General features: G+C 44.7%; 1 protein-coding gene across 2 annotated transcripts in view; it reads right to left on the bottom strand.

Moving 5' to 3' along the window:
* Nucleotides 1-21036, bottom strand: part of RASA1 (RAS p21 protein activator 1) — a 98637-nt gene that overhangs the window by 9112 nt on the left and 68489 nt on the right. For both annotated transcript variants that reach the window (XM_073584131.1, XM_073584216.1), the window contains exons 12-22: nucleotides 17395-17482; nucleotides 15772-15849; nucleotides 15057-15214; nucleotides 14329-14405; nucleotides 14067-14239; nucleotides 13540-13699; nucleotides 13211-13353; nucleotides 12974-13089; nucleotides 11086-11172; nucleotides 10460-10527; nucleotides 1026-1114 (exon numbers count right to left, since the gene is read on the bottom strand). In XM_073584131.1, coding sequence (XP_073440232.1) covers nucleotides 1026-1114; nucleotides 10460-10527; nucleotides 11086-11172; nucleotides 12974-13089; nucleotides 13211-13353; nucleotides 13540-13699; nucleotides 14067-14239; nucleotides 14329-14405; nucleotides 15057-15214; nucleotides 15772-15849; nucleotides 17395-17482 — 1237 coding nt within the window. The remainder of the gene's footprint in view (nucleotides 1-1025; nucleotides 1115-10459; nucleotides 10528-11085; nucleotides 11173-12973; nucleotides 13090-13210; nucleotides 13354-13539; nucleotides 13700-14066; nucleotides 14240-14328; nucleotides 14406-15056; nucleotides 15215-15771; nucleotides 15850-17394; nucleotides 17483-21036) is intronic.

Genomic DNA, 21036 nt, shown 5'->3' with positions numbered 1-21036 from the left:
ATTTTGTAAAGAGGATACAAATTCCCCATTCTGCTGAGCGGTGGGGGTGCCAGCGGCGGGACAACCATTGATCAGCAGATTATAAACTATCCTGTGGCTAGGTGATAAAGGGGCTGGGCAAAAAAACAAGCCAAGATGCATATGTTGTACCCACCATCTCAGTACATCACTGATGGCACCGGATGGCTCAGCCAAGAGAACGTACCTTAAAGGGCTGTCTCATCAAACGCAATAACCATGACCATCCTGGGTCACACTTCTAGAACCCACTAGCAAACAGATTTTTTTTTATTTTAAGGGAGAAACCAGGAAATTTCCCCATGAGTGGTATTACATGGAATACAAGTGCTCATACAGCAGCTCATGTCAATGTGCCTCATTAGGGAATATGGACAAGGGTTGATTTTATGGGACAACCACTTTAAGGTGAACACTCATCTGGCAAACCTTAATAATGAATAATTTTACAATTAAAATATGAAAAATTATACTCTGTCAGACAAGTTTTTTGTCTTAATTTAAGTGTCAGAATAAATTCATAGTTCTGATGGTTTTCGATTTTTTATAATACAAGGGTACAGTGCATTTTTGGAAGCTCAAGGCAATTATGGCTCTGTGGTCAAGACTTCCACTTTGAACAGGAGTCTGTCTGCAGTTTTGACTCTTCAAATCCCCATCCTCCACATTATGATCCATGTCTAGAGCTCCCCATGAACCTCCCCTCTCAACCCAAAAAGAATAGCAAGTCAAAAAGGGGAAAAAAAAACCCGTAGAGGTAGCTACACGATAAGTCAGTGGCCAACTCTTTAAGGAGACTTTACCCATAATTAAGAATATATTCAGCAAAAATCAGAAATGATGCATTTTCCATTTAGCAAAGGCTCAGGTTTCTGGTTTTAAGAGATTTGGGACACTGACTTACAAGGATCGCGCCTCATGTACACAGAAAAGGCAGCTCAGTGAACAAAAACAAGTTCTTAGCAAGTAATATCTATAATTATGAAGTGAGCAAAAACTTTTCTTACTTTGGCACCAAATTCAACCAAATTTGCTAAGTTTTGTAAAGACTTGGCGACCAGCGTCAATGTTCTTGCTGCAGTGGATGATGGAGAGTCTGTCATGGGACAGAAAACACAGATTAACAGAAATGAGCGGAAAGATCTAACAAGTCTTCCTAATACTAATAAGGGACTAGAAAGACAGAACTATGTTAATTATCCTACACTAAACAATTAAAAAACAAACAAACAAAAAAAAAACAAGGATTCATAGTTTATATGTATTATTTATTTATATAGCGCCATTAATTCCATGGTGCTGTACATGAGAAGGGTTTACATACAAACTTATAGATATCGTTAACAGTAAACAAATTTACAATGACAGACTGGTAAAGAGGTGAGGGGACCCTGTCCTTGCGGACTTACATTCTACGGGATAATGGGGAAGAGACAGAAGTGATTTTAAAATCCGAAATGTTGGCCTACTGAAATGCATGTTCAGTAAATACACTCAATACTTGGTTGGGGCTCCAGTTGCATCAATTACTGCATCAATGCGTTGTGGTATGGAGGCGATCAGCCTGTGGCACTGCTGAGGTGTTATGGAAGCCCAGGTTGCTTTGATAGCAGCCTTCAGCTCGTCAGCATTGTTGGGTCTGGTGTTTCTCATCTTCCTCTTGACAATACCCCATAGATTCTCTATGGGGTTAAGGTCAAGCGAGTTTGTTGGCCAATCAAGCACAGTGATACTGTTGTTTTTAAACCAGGGAAGCATGAAGTGCACTGAAATTGCACTGAGCAACAGTCCAGTTCTTTTTCTTCTTGATCCAGGTGAGACGCTTCTGGTGTTGTCTATTCGTCATGAGTGGCTTTACACAAGGAATGCGACACTTGTAGCCCATGTCCTGGATACATCTGTGTGTGGTGGCTCTTGAAGCAATGACTCCAGCAGCAGTCCACTCCTTGTGAATTTCCCCCAAATTTTTAGATGGCCTTTTCTTAATCCTTTCAAGGCTGCGGTTATCGCGGTTGCTTGTGCACCTTTTTCTACCACACTTCTTCCTTCCACTCAACTTTCCATTAATATGCTTGGATACAGCACTCTGAACAGCCAGCTTCTATAGCAATGATCTTTTGTAGCTTACCCTCCTTGTGGAGTGTGTCATTGACTGTCTTCTGGACATCTATCAACTCAGCAGTCTGCCCCATGATTGTGGAGCCTACTGAAACAAATTAACGGACCTTTTTAAATGCTTTTTAAACACTTAGGAAGCCTTTGCAGGTGTTTTTTATTATTCTAATTTACTGAGATAATGACTTTTGGGTTTTCATTGTCTGTAAGCCATAATCATCAACATTAACAGAAACACTTTAAATAGATCACTCTGTTTATAATAACTATATATAATATACAAGTTTCATTTTTTGTATTGAAGAACTGAAATTAACTTTTCTCTTTCCCCATGACGGCACCACGGAGAGAGGGATCCGCCCTCAAGGACAGGAAACCTACAGATGAAAAAGGCGGTACCTCTCTCCCACATCAGTTGGTTTCCTGTCCCTGACGGGGAACCTACAGCACGTACCTGACAAGTCGTCGCAGGATTCTGGGGACCGATCCAGACCGGTGATAGGCAGCGGGGCTCCGTGCCTCGGCTGGGTCGAGGCCTCGAACAGGCTCCCCCCCGAAGCACCACCACCGGGGTCGGCGGGCCTTGAGGGTGAGTGGGGAGAGGCAGTGAAGAAACCTGGAAGTCTGCCGATGCCAAAAAAGGGGGAAAAAAAAAAAAAAAAAAGAGGGGCTACCTCCTGCAGTATAGTGACGGCAGTCACTAAAGGAGAGCCCCACTGAACCGCAAGGCAGCATGTGCAGGTGGCAGCGGTCACCGGGGGCACAGGTCAGAGCCTGCCTTACCGTGGAGCAGGGGAGGCGGCTTCTGGGAGCCACGAAGCAGGCAGTGCAGGCAGAGGCGGCGGCCACCAGCCATGAGTACAGCTCCGGGAGGGCGCAGGAGACCGGCGCCGAATGCGCAATACGCCAGTGGATGCGCGCGCCATTACAGCTCCCTTAAGAAGGGAGGCGCGGTGCACCGCTGGGTAATATCGCGGGGCGCACACGCGAGACTTCCGGCGTGGCGCAGGGATCCCTGGGAAGGGGGCGGCGGCGCGAAATTTAAAAAAAAAAAAATAAAAAATGATGAGGCTTTAAAAAGCACGCTGAAAGAGAAGGAAGCGGTCACAATGAGTGGGAAACCGCAGAGAGAGAAGGAGACACGTGGCGGTCCCCGAAGCAGGGACCACAGCAAACGCAGGAATCACACCAGCACCTACAGCGCCAATGCGACTCTTCCCAGCAGCGCAGCAGCAGCGGTCATGCAGGATCGCGGCGCAGCCAAAGCTCCACCATGGCGGCACAGCCAGAAGTGGACTCAGCAGTGGAGATAATCCCTACGCCCGAGACTGTATCGTTCGTTCCACAGGAGGGTGAGTGAGCTCCGTGAATGCCCGCTCGCTAATTTGCGACTATTAATTTTTCTTGTTCAGGGGTGTAAATGCACTACCAAATCTAAACACATGATATGTGCTATATGCACGGAGGAGCTACCCCCTGTGTGGGAGAAAAAGCTCTGTGCGGCTTGCATAGAAGAAACAATACAGAAGGAATCCCCGAGGTTTGCTTTAGACCTCAAAACATTAATAAAAACCCAGGTTCAAGACGCCCTTAAGGGTGCTAGAACCTCAAAGAAGAAACGCAGGTCCAGGCATAGGTCCCCACAGTCGAGCGTCAGTGAGTCGGGAAGTGAGCTATCCGACTCAAGTGGTTCATCATCCTCCCAGTCCTCTTCATCATCCTCAGAAGGGGGACTTCATCATCCTCAGAAGGGGGATGCAGCTGCTTTCCCATTGAGGAGACGGACGCCCTAGTAAAACCTGTGAGGACAACTATGGGACTGGTAGACGAACGCCCTAAGAAAACGGCCCAAGATATAATGTTCGGAGGGCTAGAGCAAAAAAAAAAAAAAAAAAAAAACGGAGGGCTTTCCCGATTAATGAGAAAATCCACTCCCTCATCAAGTGAGAGTGGAAAAAGCCAGACAAAAAAGTCCTCCTAACACCAAAGAGAAAATACCCCTTTGACGACCCGGCCTGCTGCTTGTGGAGCAAAGCACCTAAATTAGATGTAGAGGTCGCAAAAGCTTCTAAAAAAATTTGCCCTGCCCTTCGAAGACATGGGAACCCTGAAGGACCCAATGGATAAGAAAGCGGAAACTTTCTTAAAAAACGCTTGGGAAGCAGCAGGAGGGGGGCAAAAACCAGCCATAGCAGCCACATGTACAGCACGTGCCCTGATGGTCTGGCTGGACCATTTAGATTCTCAGATAAAGGTGAAAGTCCCGAAAGAAACGATACAGAGATCAGTTTCGGTAATGAAGGGAGCAGCAGCGTTTCTGGCGGATGCGTCGGTTGACTCAACCAGACTGGCAGCCAGAGCAGCGGCCTTCTCAAAAGCCGCAAGACGTGCCTTATGGCTGAAATGCTGGCCGGGAGATTTGCAGACAAAAGCCAAATTGTGCGCAATCCGGTGCGAGGGGGAATTCATATTTGGCCCAACACTGGACGACATCTTAGACAAGGCCGGAGACAAGAAGAAATCCTTTCTCGGGTTGCCCAGCCAGTCATACAAACGACCTTTTCGGAACAGAAGGTTTATGCGGCGGAAACCCCCAAAAGGGAACAAAGAAGGATGGGAGGATAGAAGGAACAAGAATAAAGGCTTTATGTTTAACAAACCCCCCGACAACAAGAAGCCACAATGAAGGTACTCCCCGGGTCGGGGGAAGATTATCCTACTTTCTTCAGGCCTGGGAAAGAATATCCGCGAGTTCATGGATACTAGATATAATAAAGGAAGGTCTGAGGCTAAAATTCATCACCCTCCCAAACGATTCTTTTGTGATAACGCCCCAAAGGACATCACACGAGCAGCTAGCTCTACAACAAGAAATAACGAATCTACGAGAGAAAAACGTGTTACAAGAAGTCCCCTACCAAGACAGGGGCAAAGGCTTCTACTCCCCTCTCTTCCTTCGCAAGAAGCCAGACGGATCATACAGGGCGATCATAATTCTAAAAAGGCTGAACAAATTCCTAGAAATTCAGCACTTCAAAATGGAGACAAAATCTTGTATAAAAATGCTTCCCCCAGCTTGCTTCATGGCCGTATTAGACTTAAGAGACGCATATTACCATGTGCCTATTCACAGAGACCACAGTAAATACTTCAGGGTGGCGGTGACAATCCAGGGGGAGATAAAACATTAACAGTTCAGAGCCCTCCCCTTCGGGCTAGCCATTGCTCCAAGGGTATTTACAAAGGTAATGTCAGAGGTAATGGCCCACATAAGAGAGCAAAACATTCTGATAGTCCCATACCTGGACGATCTCTTAATAATAGGGGTCACCTTTCACCACTGCAAAAAATTGGACATGGTCATGAGGTCTCTACTAAGCCTAGGGTGGATGCTGAACTTGCCCAAGTCCAGGCTCGTACCAAGTCAGGTGCAAGAATACTTGGGGATAACACTGGACTCACTCGAACAGAAATGTTATCTTCCGCAGGCGAAGGTACAAAAAAATGACACAAATGGCGTCACAAATGATAGCATCCCCGAACACTACCCTGAGAAAGGCAATGTCACTGTTGGGGTTGATGACAGCCTGCATGCCAGCAGTTCAGTGGGCACAGAGCCACACTTGGAATTTACAGTGGGAAATACTAGACGCAGACGTTTACCTACACGGGAATTTAGACATGCAATTAAACATCTCACCAGAGACAATACATTCCTTAACATGGTGGACAGTTCCGGCCAACCTAGCCAAGGGGGTTCCCTGGGCATTACCTGCGACAAAGATCCTAACTACAGACGCAAGCCCTTGGGGGTGGGGTGCACATTTAGACAACCAGGTGGCACAAGGGCCCTGGGACCAGGGAAGAGAGTCCGCTTCCTCAAATATGAAGGAGTTGCTGGCAGTAAAACTAGCTCTCATTCATTTTCTAGATTCACTTCGTTCCTATCACACAAGGGTCTTCTCAGACAACCAGGTAGTGGCAGCATATCTAAACCACCAGGGGGGCACCAGATATCTTCCACTGATGGAGGTAACAAAGTCCATCTTCCACCTGGCAGAACACAATCTAGAATCCCTGACAGCCCTTCACATAAAGGGTTCAGAAAATCGAACGGTGGATTTTTTAAGCAGGACACGTCTAAAACAGGGGGAGTGGGAACTAAACCAGTTAGTCTTCAACCAGATTGTGAAGCTCTGGGGACGACCAGAAATAGACTTATTTGCGAAAAGCCAGAATCGGAAGTTGGAAACCTTCTGCTCAATCGATCCCCGGGGGGGCCCAGTAGCTCTAGACGCTTGCACGATACCCTAGGATTATCATCTGGCTTACGCCTTCCCTCCAATATCTCTCATCCCCCTAGTACTGAGGAAAATACAGGGGGACAAGGTGACGGTAGTGGTAATAGCGCCCTTCTGGCCACGGAGAATATGGTTCTCCTGGCTGAGAAGGATGTCCGTAACGGATCCCTGGGTTCTACCAGAAACTCCAGACCTGCTTTCCCAGGGACCTGTGTATCACCCCCACATAAAAAACCTACACATGACAGCTTGGCTTTTGAGAGGGAGCTCCTAAGTAAAAAGGGCTTCTCGTCAAACTTGGTAACCACGCTACTACAAAGCAGAAAGCCAGTAACCACTGAAGCATATGGCAAAGTGTGGAAGAAATTCATGTCAGTGTCGGGTTCCGACCCAACGGGCGAAATCCCTGTAGACAAGATTCTGGAATTCCTACAGAGGGGGTTGGGGAAAAAGGGTTAGCTACCAGCACCTTAAAAGTACAGGTGGCGGCCTTGGGAGCTTTGTAATAACTATGACATAGCCAAAAATAGATGGGTTATGAGATTCATTAGAGCCTTAAGTAGATCTAGGCCGATCCTCCTACGCACCCCCCCCCGCCCGGGATCCAAACCTAGTGCTAAATGCAGTAACCAAATCTCCCTTCGAACCCCTAGCGGAGGTTCCCTTAAAAATATTCTCTTAAGACCTCCCTCCTCATAGCCTTAACTTCTGCCCGCCGCATTAGTGATATACAAGGCTTGTCTGCCCACTCACCCTTCACGCAAGTTCTGGATGATAGGGTAATTCTTAGAAGACACCTTGGGGAGATATGCTGAGTCGGTTCTAAGTTTCATAGGACCCAGGAAATCTCCCTACCCTTCTTCTCTACCAATCCCAAAAACAAAACAGAAGAGGTATTACACACTTTAGACGTAAAAAGATGCCTGGTCCTATATTTGACAACCACGAGGGAGTTTAGGAAGGGTAGGGCTCTGTTTGTCTGTTTTCAGGGTCCTCAAAAGGGTCAAAAAGCGTCGAAGGCCACACTGGCGAGGTGGATAAGAGAGGCCATCACCCTATCCTACTCCTCCTGAGGGGCGGCCATCCCGGAGGACGTAAGGGCCCATTCAACCAGGGCAGTGGCATCATCCTGGGCGGAGAAAGCTGGCGCTTCAATAGACCAGATATGTAGAGCGGCCACTTGGTCTTCCCCCTCTACATTTTTCAGACATTACCGTCTAGACTTGACCTCCTCTTCAGATCTCACCTTTGGGAAAAGGGTTCTGGAGGCGGTGGTCCCTCCCTAGATGTACAATCTTTGTAATTCTCTCCGTGGTGCCGTCATGGGGAAACAGAAAATCGTAGTTACTTACCGATAACGGTATTTCTCTGATCCCATGATGGCACCCGTACATCCCCTCCCTTTCACACATACAGGTGTGCACATTAGAGTGAGTTAGTTAGCGTTAATACTTAGCCACACGGTTCCTCTATTAAGCTTAATTTGAGTAATTTGATTAATTTTGGATTTTTATAACCATTAGTTGCAACTGAAAGTTCTGTGTAATGGTCTGTAAACCAACTGATGTGGGAGAGAGGTACCGCCTTTTACATCTGTAGGTTTCCTGTCCCTGAGGGCAGATCCCTCTCTCTCCGTGGTGCCGTCATGGGATCAGAGAAATACCGTTATCGGTAAGTAACTACGATTTTTGATATTCTAATTTTGTGAGAAGCAACTGTACATACATAAACTGGGGAAAAAAAAAAAAAGAAAATCACAATGAATGATTTTTAAATAATCAATTAGCATTTTATTGCATAAAATAAGTATTTGACACAACATAAAAAGAGAACTTAATACTTGGTACAGAAACCTTTGTTTGCAATTACCGAGGTCAGACATTTCCTATAGCTCTTGTTCAAGTTTGCACACACTGCAGCAGGGATTTTGGCCCACTTCTCCATACAGATCTCCAGATCTTTCAGGTTTTGGGGCTGTCGCTGGGCAACATTGAGTTTCAGCTCCCTCCAAAGATTTTCTATTGGGTTCAGGTCTGGATACCGGCTAGGCCACTCCTGGACCTTGAAATACTTCTTACGAGGCAACTCCTTAGCTTCCCTGGCTGTTTGTTTTGGATTATTGCCATGCTGGAAAACCGAGCCACGACCCATCTTCAATGCTCTAAGGCTAGTTTCACATTAGCGTTTACGGCCGCAGCGTCGGGCTGCGCACGGCCGCAGCTAAGCCCCGCCCCCTGCCGTGCCTCAGCCAGTAGCTCCGCCTACGGACGCATCTTTAGCACTGGGGACGCAGGCCGTGCGCAGTATGCATTTGGCGGCGCATGTGTCCTTTTGTCGCTGCGCCGACCAGCGCCAAACGAAACAGGTTGCAATTTGGTGCGCTCGGCGAAGCGTCAAAAGGACGCATGCGCCGCCAAACGCATACTGCACACGGCCTGCATCCCCAGTGCTAAAGATAGGGGATCCAGGCAGCGTCATGCGTCCGTAGGCGGAGCTACCGGCGGAGACGTGGCAGGGGGCGGGGCTTAGCGGCAGCCGTAAACGCTAATGTGAAACTAGCCTTACTGAGGGAAGGAGGTTGTTGGCCAAAATCTCATGATATATGACCCCATGCATCCTGACTTTAATACTGTGCAGTTGTCCTGTCCCTTTTGCATAAAAGCACCCCTAATATATGATGCTTCCCCCAACATGCTTCACGGTTAGGACGGTGTTCTTGGGGTTGTACTCATCCTCCACCTTCCTCCAAACACGGCGTGTGGAGTTGATACCAAAAAGTTCTATTTTAGTCTCATCTGCCCACATGACGTTCTCCAATGCCGCCTCTGGATCATCCAGATGTCATTGGCAAACTTCAAAACAGGCCTGGACATGTGCTGGTTTGAGCAGGGGGACCTTATGTACCCTGTAGGATTTTAATCCTAGACAGCGTAGGGTATTAATAATGGTAATGTTTGAGACTGTGGTCCCAGCTCTTTTCAGGTCATTGATAAGGTCCTCCCGTGTAATTCTGGGCTGTTTCCTGGCCTTTTTCAGAATAATCCTTGCCGGGGAAGATTGTACCCACTGTGATCTATCTACTTATCTATATCTAAGTGTCTACCTGAGGCAGTGAACCCTTGGCTTCCTCAGAGGCTCCATGAGGAAGCTTTTCACATAAGGATTGCTCAAACCATACATACGAAACATGTATATGTGTGGTGGCAGGTGAGAATAATGGACACATAATGGGCAAGATCATTCCTGGTCCTTGTTGTCCAACATGATTGGATGAATCATTATGCAGTACTTGCACTTTATGTGCCCTTTTTGACACGATGCCGACTACTAAACTATTTAGTCATCCCATGCTACCCTTTGTTGGTAGTCATATCTTTAAACTCCATACCTGTTTTTAATGGAGATTAAAATAATCATTTCGATATCTCAAGCGTTCTGTAGACTGTGAGCCCTTGCGGGCAGGGTCCTCTCTCCTTCTATACTTATGTATGTCTTGTATTGCTCATGTTTATTGTACTTGTCTATATTTGCCCCTTTTCACATGTAAAGCGCCATGGAATAAATGGAGTAGTGTCATTACTAAAAAGTGTTTTGTCACTTTTATACAGAACAGGTCGTCATCAGTCACACGAGTCATGCAGCTCTAATGAAAGGCAGCCTGATTGCAGCATCTAGGTTTTACGCCTGTATGCAGTGTTTCAGACAAAATGTACTTTAAAAAGTTGGGTATGGGGAGACCACTAGGCAGATCCCTACAGTGAAGTCGAGCGAATTGACGCAAGTCACTATTTGTTCATATATCTATAGGAAACCTGTCATCAAACAGGGACAGCCATGGAGTGCCAGCTCCTCTAATGCAGATAATAAAGCAGATACCAGGAACATTTTAAAGGAGTTCTTTGAATGGTCACCATTTAGGGAAGCTGTCAGCTCATGATCGGCTGAATGTAAATCGCATACACATCGGACACGTGAAGAGCGCCCGAAACGTCAGAAACAACAGAATCCTAACAGTGAGTACATACCTGAGATGATATTAAACATTCTTGGGTTCAGTATAGCTGGGCAGATTAATCGCAGGAAAACAAAGCCACTGAAAATTTGATTTAAAAAAGTTAACTCAATGTAATGAATAATTTCCCAACCCTTTTAATAGTGTCTGAATTATAAGTACATTCAAGATCAACTGAGAAATAGATTTTCAAAATACATACACCAGTCTCACCAGGTCCAAGTTGTATTTGCTAAAGTAAAGAGTAGTGATGAGCGAGTATACTCGTTACTGGAGATTTCCAGAGCATGCTCAGGTGGTCTTCGAGTATTTGGATGTGCTCGGAGATTTAGTTTCTGTCGCCGTAGCTGCATGATTTGTGGCTGGTAGTCAGCCTGAATACATGAGGGGATTGCCTGTTTGTTAGGAAATCCTCACATGTATTCATTCAGGCTGTCTTAGCAGTTGCAAATCATGCAGCTGCGGCTACAGAAACTAAATCTCCGAGCACATCCAAAAACTTGGAGACCACCTGAGCATGCTCGGGAAATCTCGAGTAACGAGTATACTCGCCCATCACTAGTAAAGAGCTTATTTTGTGAAACATGGTGACAAAATGAAGTTTCTGAATTTTTTTTCTTGACTTGTGTTGCTACTTACCTAACAACTCTTGTCTTCATTGTTGTATTAGAAGGCCACTTTTGCTGAACAGATCTCTGTAAGCATCCATATATATACCTCAAAGTTCTGGCAAAAAGATGTAAAATGTGCATGATCATTACATGTGCTACCATTAATGACACAGCAATCCTATCAGTGTCAGCATCTGCAGGCATCTCTTTACAAATATCTAAAATGTCTGGGTACTAACAGAAAAGGAGGAGCAGAAAACTTGGGTTTTTACTTGGTTTAATCCTTTGTTGCGTAAGGGTATCTCTCAGCGGGCCAGGTACTTAACAGGAAAGTATTAATGATTTTTCCTATTTAAGGCCGGTTTCACATTTGCGTTTAGGGCCGCAGCGTCGGCCTGCGCACGGCCGCCGCTAAGCCCCGCCTCCTCCGGTAGCTCCGCCTCCGGGCGCATGACGCTGCATGCGTCATGTGTCTCCTATCTTTATCACTGAGGACGCAGGTCGTGCGCAGTATGCGTTTGGCGGCACCTGCGTCCTTTTGATGGTGCGCCGAGCACAACCAAATTGCAACAGGTTGCTTTTGGCGCTGGTCGGCGCACCGTCAAAAGGACGCAGGCACCGCTAAACGCATACTGCGCACGGCCTGCGTCCTAAGTGATAAAGATAGGGGACGCATGACGCGGAGCTACCAGAGGAGGCGCGGCGGGGGGGGGGGCTTAGCGGCAGACGTGCGCAGCCCTAAACGCAAATGTGAAACCGGCCTAAGTCACATAATTATCAGAAGTGTCGGGCTGCAGCTTATACCCTTTCACTATTATAACAAACATCCATGCGATGTGAGCAGGTCTGTAGATGGCTGTAATCTGCTAATAATTATGTATAGTCCGTGTAAGTAAACTACAACCAGCAATAGGAAATTCATCTACATTAAAGGGGTTGTCTGGTCTTGTAGTGTAAGTCATACTTCTGAATCCTCACAGGAAACGCTGATCGTTGTCAGGAGTCTCCGATGTTGCTGCCGAGATAGGGCAAGTATATGAATATATTGCGCAAGCATTCAATTGAATCCGTGCGGTCAAGTGCCAATAAGATATGCTTTGCCTCACTCAATACAATACTCAACACAAAGTATGATCGAGGCAGCGCAAGTCTAGTTGAAATGTGGCCGATGTATGGAAATGGCATACCTGGTCTCAGCAGTGACACCAGACAATCCAGACAGAGTATGTGGTGTGCACTGTAAGGATCCAGAAGTCTGTAGTCGTATAGAGTGACTGTAAACCTTTACCACAAGGCCAGACAACATTTTTCATATAAATGAATTACCTATTGCAGGTTGTAACTTGGTTACATAAGTTGACCATATACATTTATCAGTTTACAGCCAGATTCTTCTACTTCACAACAAGACAAGGCAACCGCCTAACTCCTTCATGACCATGGGATTTTCAGTCTTTTGCGTTTTTTTTTTTTCCCTTTCTTCCCAGAGCCATAACTTATTTTTCAGTCAATATGGCCATGTGAGGGCTTGTTTTTTTGCAAGATGAGCTGTACTTTTAAACAACACCATTGATGTTACCATATAGTGTAGTGGAAAGAAATTCCGAGAGTCTTGAAATTGCAATTCCACAATTTTTTTTTACCATGTTCACTAAATGCTAAAACTGACCTGCTATTATGATTCTCCAGATCATTATCAGTTTGCAGATACCAAACATGTCTAGATTCTTTCATTTCTTTAGGTAGTGAAAAAAGTTTTCATAGTTTGTATAAAAAAAAAAAAACCGGCGTCATTTCCCGACACCCGTAAAGTCGCCACTTTTCGGGACCTGGGGCTGGGTTCTAGACTATATATCTGTGACTATACGTCATAGGTCATAAAGAGGGTTAAATTAGAGCAAGATCTCTGTACTTACGGAGGAAGTATTTCTGCTGCCATAAAAATCTTTTCTACCAATTCTGAAAGTAAAGCCAACAGGTGGGCCAAGTTGGCGTTCACATCTTCATTCTTCTCCAGCTTTGAGGGATTTAGCTGTGTAAAACAGAACACTAGTAAATAATGGATTTTAAAGTCATGGGGATAAAACATGTTGAAACAGAGCAGGCCGACTGTACATCAGTAAAATAAAATGGTTTACAGAGACATTTCTTACCTCGCAAGATTGTTTGCTCTCCATTATTTTTAATATGGTGTCTTTCAGAGCGTGATGGACAAATGGAGTCGCAGTGGCTTTCATGTATTGCTCCATGAGTGTGCTTGCTAAAGTTGTGGCTCGGAAAAGAGTTGTAGCTTCATCTGCATTATGGGGAAATAGAACATTATCAAATAACAGGATATAGACAACTAATGAAACAAATTATGCAGACAAAGAAGGATCATGTCACTGTAACCCATGAAATATTCTATTGTCTATAATGTTCACTGTAAACAGGCTAGGACATGAAAAATCTATGTGCAGAATAACAAAAAAACCTATATTACCTTCCACGCTGATTTCTTTGTCATTTAGTGTTCGCAATAGCAAATATTCCATTTTTTCATGTAGGAAAATCCGCAGTAGAATGCTAGCAAGTAGTGTTCGATCCTGTCCACATACATGAGACAGCGCATTTACAACATGCAGCTCCTTCTGAAGTATAAGCTGCAAGAGACAAAAGAAAATTATTACATTCAAAGCTTTGTTTTGGGACACCCCCCTATAATCAAAAGCTGGGAGCCAGCAAGTAGGGGCGACTGACATATTACACGGCAAGCAATAGGAATGGCATGTGAAACACCATGTTTAATTGTGTCACTTATATTGCGCTGACATATTCAGTAGCGCTTAACAAACAACTGCTATAATATTTCATGAGAATTTTCGTGGAACTTTAGGAAACGACTGCACAATAGAATATCATTCCAACACTTAAACAAGCTCAAGGGCGAATGCATGTACTAAGAACTTTATGCCAATAAGCTGGAAATAAGAACAAAATTTCCAGAAATAAAATTTGCCAATTCTGTACCTCTTTAAACTCGCTGTACTCTTCTTCTGGCATAATTTTCTCCATCGAGTACCTCGCCCGGACACGCAGGGACCCTGGCTCTATACCTTTTAGAGGTATGTGAGAGCTAAGCTGAAACCATTCATCTATTGCGTGTCCTTTCTGCAGTCGATTTAATTGGCAACGCATGAATACTAAGGAAGAGGAACACAAGAAGGTCACATCCATGAGTCCTACTAGGAAATCTGTAGACATCAGTACTGACGCAGACGCCGCTACTTACATATGTCAGGATCTTTGCTTTTCTTGGTTTTGTTACTTAGGCTAATCTCAAACCTGTTTATGTCCGTTGATAAATCACTAAAGAAAAAAAAAAAAAAGAATCATTTCAGAAACTCACTTTGGTCAAATAATTCAGCTGAACATGGAAGTTTTTCCCTTTTCTTAATCTGGCAATTGCTGCAAATGCAATTACCTAAATATTAGCAAAAGCATCCTAAAATGTTAATGGACTGTGTCTCACAGACACCTGCAGTAGCCATCAAAATCCGGAGACCAACAATTTTACTGATAAGAACAGCAGCTAATAAAGGAGCCAGTGGAGCAGATCAATGCGGATATGGGGCACCGGTTCAGCAGTACAACTACTATATTATCTTCTAATTCTGTCTGTAACGGAAATCCTGCGGCGCTGATTGGGAGAGGGGAGAGAGAGAGACTCTAGAATAGCCGATGCGTTAGAACCGGGCCACCATCTAGTAAATTATAATAGCCTTTCACCATACGGTGTCTGTGAAAATAAGGGATCATGGAAACAACTGTATTATGGCTCTGTGCACACAGAAGACTATGGGGCCATATTGCACCTCGGTATAGGGAGCCTTTTCGGGTTAGTCTTGGTGTAATGATCCCTCTGGCACGGATAAGGGCTCCTGACAACCCTGAACAGTACTGAATCTATACAGTGTTGTCAACTACAAATTTAAAAAAAAAAAAAGTACAGAAACTTACTCAAAGAAAAACTCTTCCGACCAAACAGGATTCTGGCCGTCCCTGGCGTGCGTCTTTGCTACCTGTACACTGTTCAGATAGATGTTACAATATGGACTAGTGAAATGTTTGACTGGGAGCTTGTGAGCTTCTTCTATGTGCAAATGAAGGCTGCTGACCTAAAAAGAGGGGAAAAATATATATATACATATAGCGGTGAAAAGATGTGGCGTGCTTTATAAAAATGATAGTTAAAAAAAAAAAAACAACAAACAAGTGGCACGCTGCACCATGCATCGTAAAGAGAACCCATCAGCACGTTTTATATATGAAGTAATAGTATAGCTGTAGAAAGGATTGTCCCCAGTAAAAACTACAGCATATTTTTTCTTTTTTAAATTCAATGTACCCAGTCATGAGAAATTAAGAGTAAAAACCATAAGCAAATCAGGCTGGACATGCACATCAGTCCAATTACACTGACACCCCCCAAAGCAGCCCCAAACTAACTTACATATGGTGTCTAATCTTAATTTCAGATGACTGGAACATGGGATCTCTACAAAAAAGGTCTGGTTTTATAGAGGGACAGGATGCTCTTCAGTGATAGCATTACTTCCACCTGTGTAAACCTCTGCACCCATCAGTTACCCATTACAGAAGGCACATTTTGTTTCCATAAGACCAGTCTGGTGTGAACATTTACTTTAGGACAACGTTAAGTACGGAGACAGACCTGTCTCAGCCGTTTATTAGATGAGGCTTGTGTTGTTTTCCGTAGACTGCAAAATGCCTGAAGACTTCTCATCCAATCCTAATAAAATATGGAAAAAACAGATTGCAAGCAGATCCGTGGAGCAAGTTCATATTGTAGAGTTGATTGCACATAATCAGATACAACTCTACATTACAGAGCAGAAAACCGCCTGAACCCACTGCCAAAAGCAACACTGCTGTGATTAGCTGGGACTGCGGACAGTCCGTGGTGTAAGAAATGAGAAACTGGATCTGAGCAGAAAACTGGTGGTTCAGTCCCTCTGTCCTTGTTCACATTTACGTCACTTGACAAGTGGAAAGGTTTTAAATACAAGAGTTAGGACTGTCCCACAAGGGTTGCCGTGACATGGCGGGATGGCTTCTACATTATTTTGATCAAAATTATGTTAACTAAATACCCTTATTATTACTATTATTACTACCTTCATGCAATTTTTGCAATATTTTTTTTTACTTTTTTATTCCAGGATATTTGTTTTGTTTTTGGTTTTCGCGGTGTTAGAAATAATGCGGTCTGCACTGTACACGGAGAGGTCTCCATTGTACGGACAACGTATGGAAGCACGGTATGTAACAACAGCGCTTCATTTTCCAGAAGAAGAAAAACACTTTAAAATGGGCTGCGTGTCTCTCAAGAACATCTTTCTGCAAAGATAGTAGATTGAGGTTCTTTTCTGTTGGACCACACGGTTCTACAAGAAAAAAAAAAAAGGATTGGATCTTTGATTAAAAAGAAATGCAAGTACGGTGTAGATACACGCTGTCCAACACAAGGACCCATCTACTATCTTTGCAGCAAAAGACACTCTTTCAGCTTTTTTTTAAGTGCTTTATTATTCACATGAATTTTATCTGGCGGGGTCTCATCCTGGCACAAGGCAGCAGCACTTGGACCTTTTAAACCAGGGGTTACCACGCAATCCCCAAAGTGAGTCTTGGCATATTTTTTACTTTTTAGGGTCATCCACTTTGGTACGCTCTTTACCGACACAGCTTTTATCACAAAATATAGTTACGTTGTAACACCTACCGTTTTGAAGAGCTTCAGATTTTAATCTCTTCATGAGAATTTTACCTTCCCTGATGAAGGATCTTGTGAGATTTTAAAACCCCCTCCACCACCCATACACAACAGACTCTTGCGGGATGAACCCACATTATCAACCGGTCCGGCCGACAGTCCAATGTGCATGGGAGCCCTAGACAATTTATTGTTGGGGAAAATAATTCAGCATATCCAGTTTTGGATTGCAGATGAGCCACCACCAGGCATGTCTGGCAACGGCTCCCTCATAGACAACACAGGAGCGCTGGGCTGAACAATGGTACACTCATCTAATGTGTATGGCGGGTTTACAGCTTGTGCTCCCATACATTTACTACGTATGCACAAAGGGAAAGAAAGGCAAGTATTGATGAGAGATTAGCATGCAAGCACACAATAATTTACTGCAGTAGTCAGCAAACTGTAGTTCTGGGAATGTGCACCCCCCATCAGGAGCAGCCCCCCAGATTGGTGACCACAGCTATAACATAAGCCTTGAATCCTAACCACATACATGCATTACTTCTATTACGTTACCTCAGCTTGTTCAGGGGTCTCCCCAGCAAAGTAGAATATATAATGCTCCTCACTAAAGTGCTGAACTACAATCTGGAAACAGTTTGGCCTGAAAGAAAATTGGACAATTATTATTTGATGATTACTAAAGACAGGTTTTAAGTCCAACTTTGGGTTTTTTTAACAATCAAATAAAAATAAGATAAAATAGCAAAAGAGTAATATTCCCTTTAGCAATTTCCTGTGGTAATGATTCAGTATTCCCCTTATACCCGGCTTCAGTGTTGGCTTTAGCACTGACTTGTGGCACATCTACGCTCATAATGGCTGCTGCAAGGCGACATCACAGGGGTATAGCAAGGCAAATATTGGGCAATGTAGTAAAGTCATATTTTATCATTCAAGTCTCAGCCTGGTTGTCAGACTACTGATCTCATCAAACAAATTAATAGATCCCCATAATAATGTTAGCTTAAAGGGAATCTGTCACCTCATATTTGGCCTATGAGATGCAGCCACAGCCATCAGGGGCTTATCTACAGCATTCAATAATGATGTAGATAAGCCCCCGATGTAACCTGAAAGATAAGAAAAATGAGTTACGGTAGATTATACTCACCCGGGGGTCCGGTCCGATGGGTGTTGCGGTGTGGCGCCTCCCATCTTCTACAGATGACGTCCTCCTCCTTACTTCTGCTGCAGCTCCTGCGCAGGTATACTTTATCTGCCCTGTTGAGGGCAGAGCAGAGCACTGCAGTGCGCAGGCGCTGGAAAAGGTCAGCAAGGTCCGGCGCCTGCGCACTACAGTACTTTACTCTGCCCTCAACAGGGCAGATAAAGTATACCTGCGCAGGAGACGCAGAAGTAAGGAGGAGGACGGCATCGCTAGAAGATGGGAGGCGCTGGACCGGACCGCAACACCACCGGACCGGACCCGGGTGAGTATAATCTAACTCGTTTTTCTTATCTTTCAGGTTACATCGGGGGCTTATTTACAGCATTACAGAATGCTGTAGATAAGCCCCTGATGGCGGTGGCCGCATCTCATAGGCCAAAAATGAGGTGACAGATTCCCTTGAAGAAGTAAAACCATGGTTGGGATCCGTGCCTGTAATATGGATGATAAATACACAGCCGGCCTACTGTCAGGTGAAATCGCTCCTTTTGTTACTTTATACCACTGACTGCTGTATGGAAAACACAATATCTCTGACCAAAATAAGGCAATGTACAAACACACATTTATAGGTTGAGCATGTTGCACAACCATCTATTACCGACAGCAACACTGCAAGAAAAGTAGAATTATATGTACAAACTAGATAGCCGCGTCCTGCAATACCTCTATATGGGGACATATGACCTCCAAAGTGAAAACACACACATTCATGGATGTGATATGTTTCATGAAAGATGGGGACAACAGTGAGATATGCAAAACAAAAAAAAAAAAAAGGGACATTACCAAAACTGAAAAGGGTTCTCAGATGTGACCTGTGAGACAACTCTCGCCATACCTCTGGCATATTCTGCTCAGCTTTGGTGCAGAGACAGGGATTTTTGTGTGTACTCACCGTAAATCCTTTTCTCTGAGCCAATCATTGGGGGACATATGACCATGGGTGCTATTGCTGCTGCCACTAGGAGGAAACTAAGCAAATACACAAAGAATTTGACTCTTTCTCCACAGTATACACCCTCTACTGGCTCTATCCTGAACCAGTTTGGTGCTAAAGCAGTAGGAGTTCACAGATAGCCAACAAACAATGCAACATGTCAAAAAAACAAAGGACAAACACAAGCCAACAAGCTAGCAGGGTGGGTGCTGTGTCCCCCAATGATTGGCTCGGAGAAAAGGATTTTACAGCGAGTACACACAAAAATCCCTGTTTCTCCTTGCCCTCATTGGGGGACACAGGACCATGGGACGTCCTAAAGCAGTCCCTGGGTGGGAAACAGCATAACAGATGAAACCTTATGTACCCAACGATTAATCTGACCTACAGATGCTCTACTGTCGATTGCAGAATTCATCTTCCAAGGGCAGCATCTGACGAGGCTTGAGAATGAATGTTGTAATGCTTAACTAACGTGTGAAGACTGGACCAAGTTGCAGCTTTGCAAACTTGCTGTACCAACGCCTGGTGCCGAAAGGCCCAGGAAGCCCCCACTGACCGAGCGGAGTTTGCCATGAGCCCCGCCGGATAGGCTGACCTTTGACACGGTAAGCTTCTTGAATTGCAGAGTGGGTCTATCTGGCTATTGTGGCTTTTTTAGCAGGTAGGCCTTTTCTGTGTCGCTCTGGAAAGACAAAGAGGGAATCCGATTTGCGGAAAGGCGCTGTTCTGGAAATGTATTTCCTGAGTGCTCCCAACAAACCCAAAGTGTGGAGAGCCTTCTCAGTACGATGACCCGGAGCTGGGCAGAACGAGGGCAAGATTATGTCTTCATACAGATGAAAAGAAGAAACGACCTTAGGCAAGTAGGCTGGAAATGTCCTTAACACCGCCTTGCCCTGGTGAAAGACCAGAAATGGAGGTTTGCAAGACAATGCCGCCAATTCTAACACCCGCCTGCTGGATGTTACTGCCACGAGAAAGGCAACTTTCCAAGAAAGAAGAGTGAGTGATGCGTCCTGCAGGAGTTTGAAGGGAGCCACTTGTAAAGGCACCAGAGACCAGATTAAGATCCCAAGGCTTCGAAGGCATGTTGTAGGGAGGAACAAGGTACGACACTCCCTGTATGAAGGTCTTAACCTGAGATTTGGAAGCCATTTTTAATAATAATATTAATAATAATAATAAATCTTTATTTACATAGCGCCAACATATTCCGCAGCGCTTTACAGTTTAACAGTTTCAAAACACAACTCATATGTAACAACGTTAACACAATAATTAAAGCAAAATAAGACGACCCTGCTTGTGAGAGCTTACAATCTACAATGAGGTGGGGGGGGATTCAAAGTATAGGTGTGTATTTACAATGATGGTCCAGCCATCTTGAGGGAGTGAGGGATGAATGGAGATAGCGAATGGGCTACACACGCACACTTACACATAGAATGACTTTGATTAGTGAACGTGATAGGGCGCTCTGAACAAATGTGTTTTGAAGGATAGCCTGAAACTATGCAAATTGTGGATAGTCCTAATTTCTTGGGGTAGAGAATTCCAAAGGATTGGCGCAGTGCGGGAGAAGTCTTGGAGTCGGGAGTGGGAGGTATGGATTAGTGCAGAGATTAGTCAAAAGTCGTTTGCAGAGCGCAGCAGTCGGTTAGACAGAAATGAGGGAGGAGATGTAGGGGGGTGCTGCACTGTGGAGAGCTTTATGGGTGAGAACAAGTACTTTGAATTTGATCCTATAATGAATGGGCAGCCAATGTAAGGACTGACGAAGAGCGGACGCGTCAGAGTACCGATTATCCAGATGGATGACCCTGGCTGCTGCATTAAGGATGGACTGGAGAGGGGATAGTTGTGTAACGGGACGGCCAATTAATAGAGCGCTGCAGTAGCCCAAGCGGGAGTGGATCAATGCTACAGTGAGGATTTTTGTTGTTTCCATGGTGAGAAAAGGGCAGATTCTAGAGATGTTCTTTAGGTGTAAGCGGAAAGAACAGGCAAAAGATTGTATATGGGATGTGAAGGAGATTGGTGTCAA

Source organism: Dendrobates tinctorius, unplaced genomic scaffold, assembly GCF_039654945.1.
Source record: "Dendrobates tinctorius isolate UK_male_01 unplaced genomic scaffold, ASM3965494v1 ptg000003l, whole genome shotgun sequence".
NCBI lineage: Eukaryota > Metazoa > Chordata > Amphibia > Anura > Dendrobatidae > Dendrobates > Dendrobates tinctorius.
This window is presented reverse-complemented; position numbering and strand designations above follow the sequence as displayed.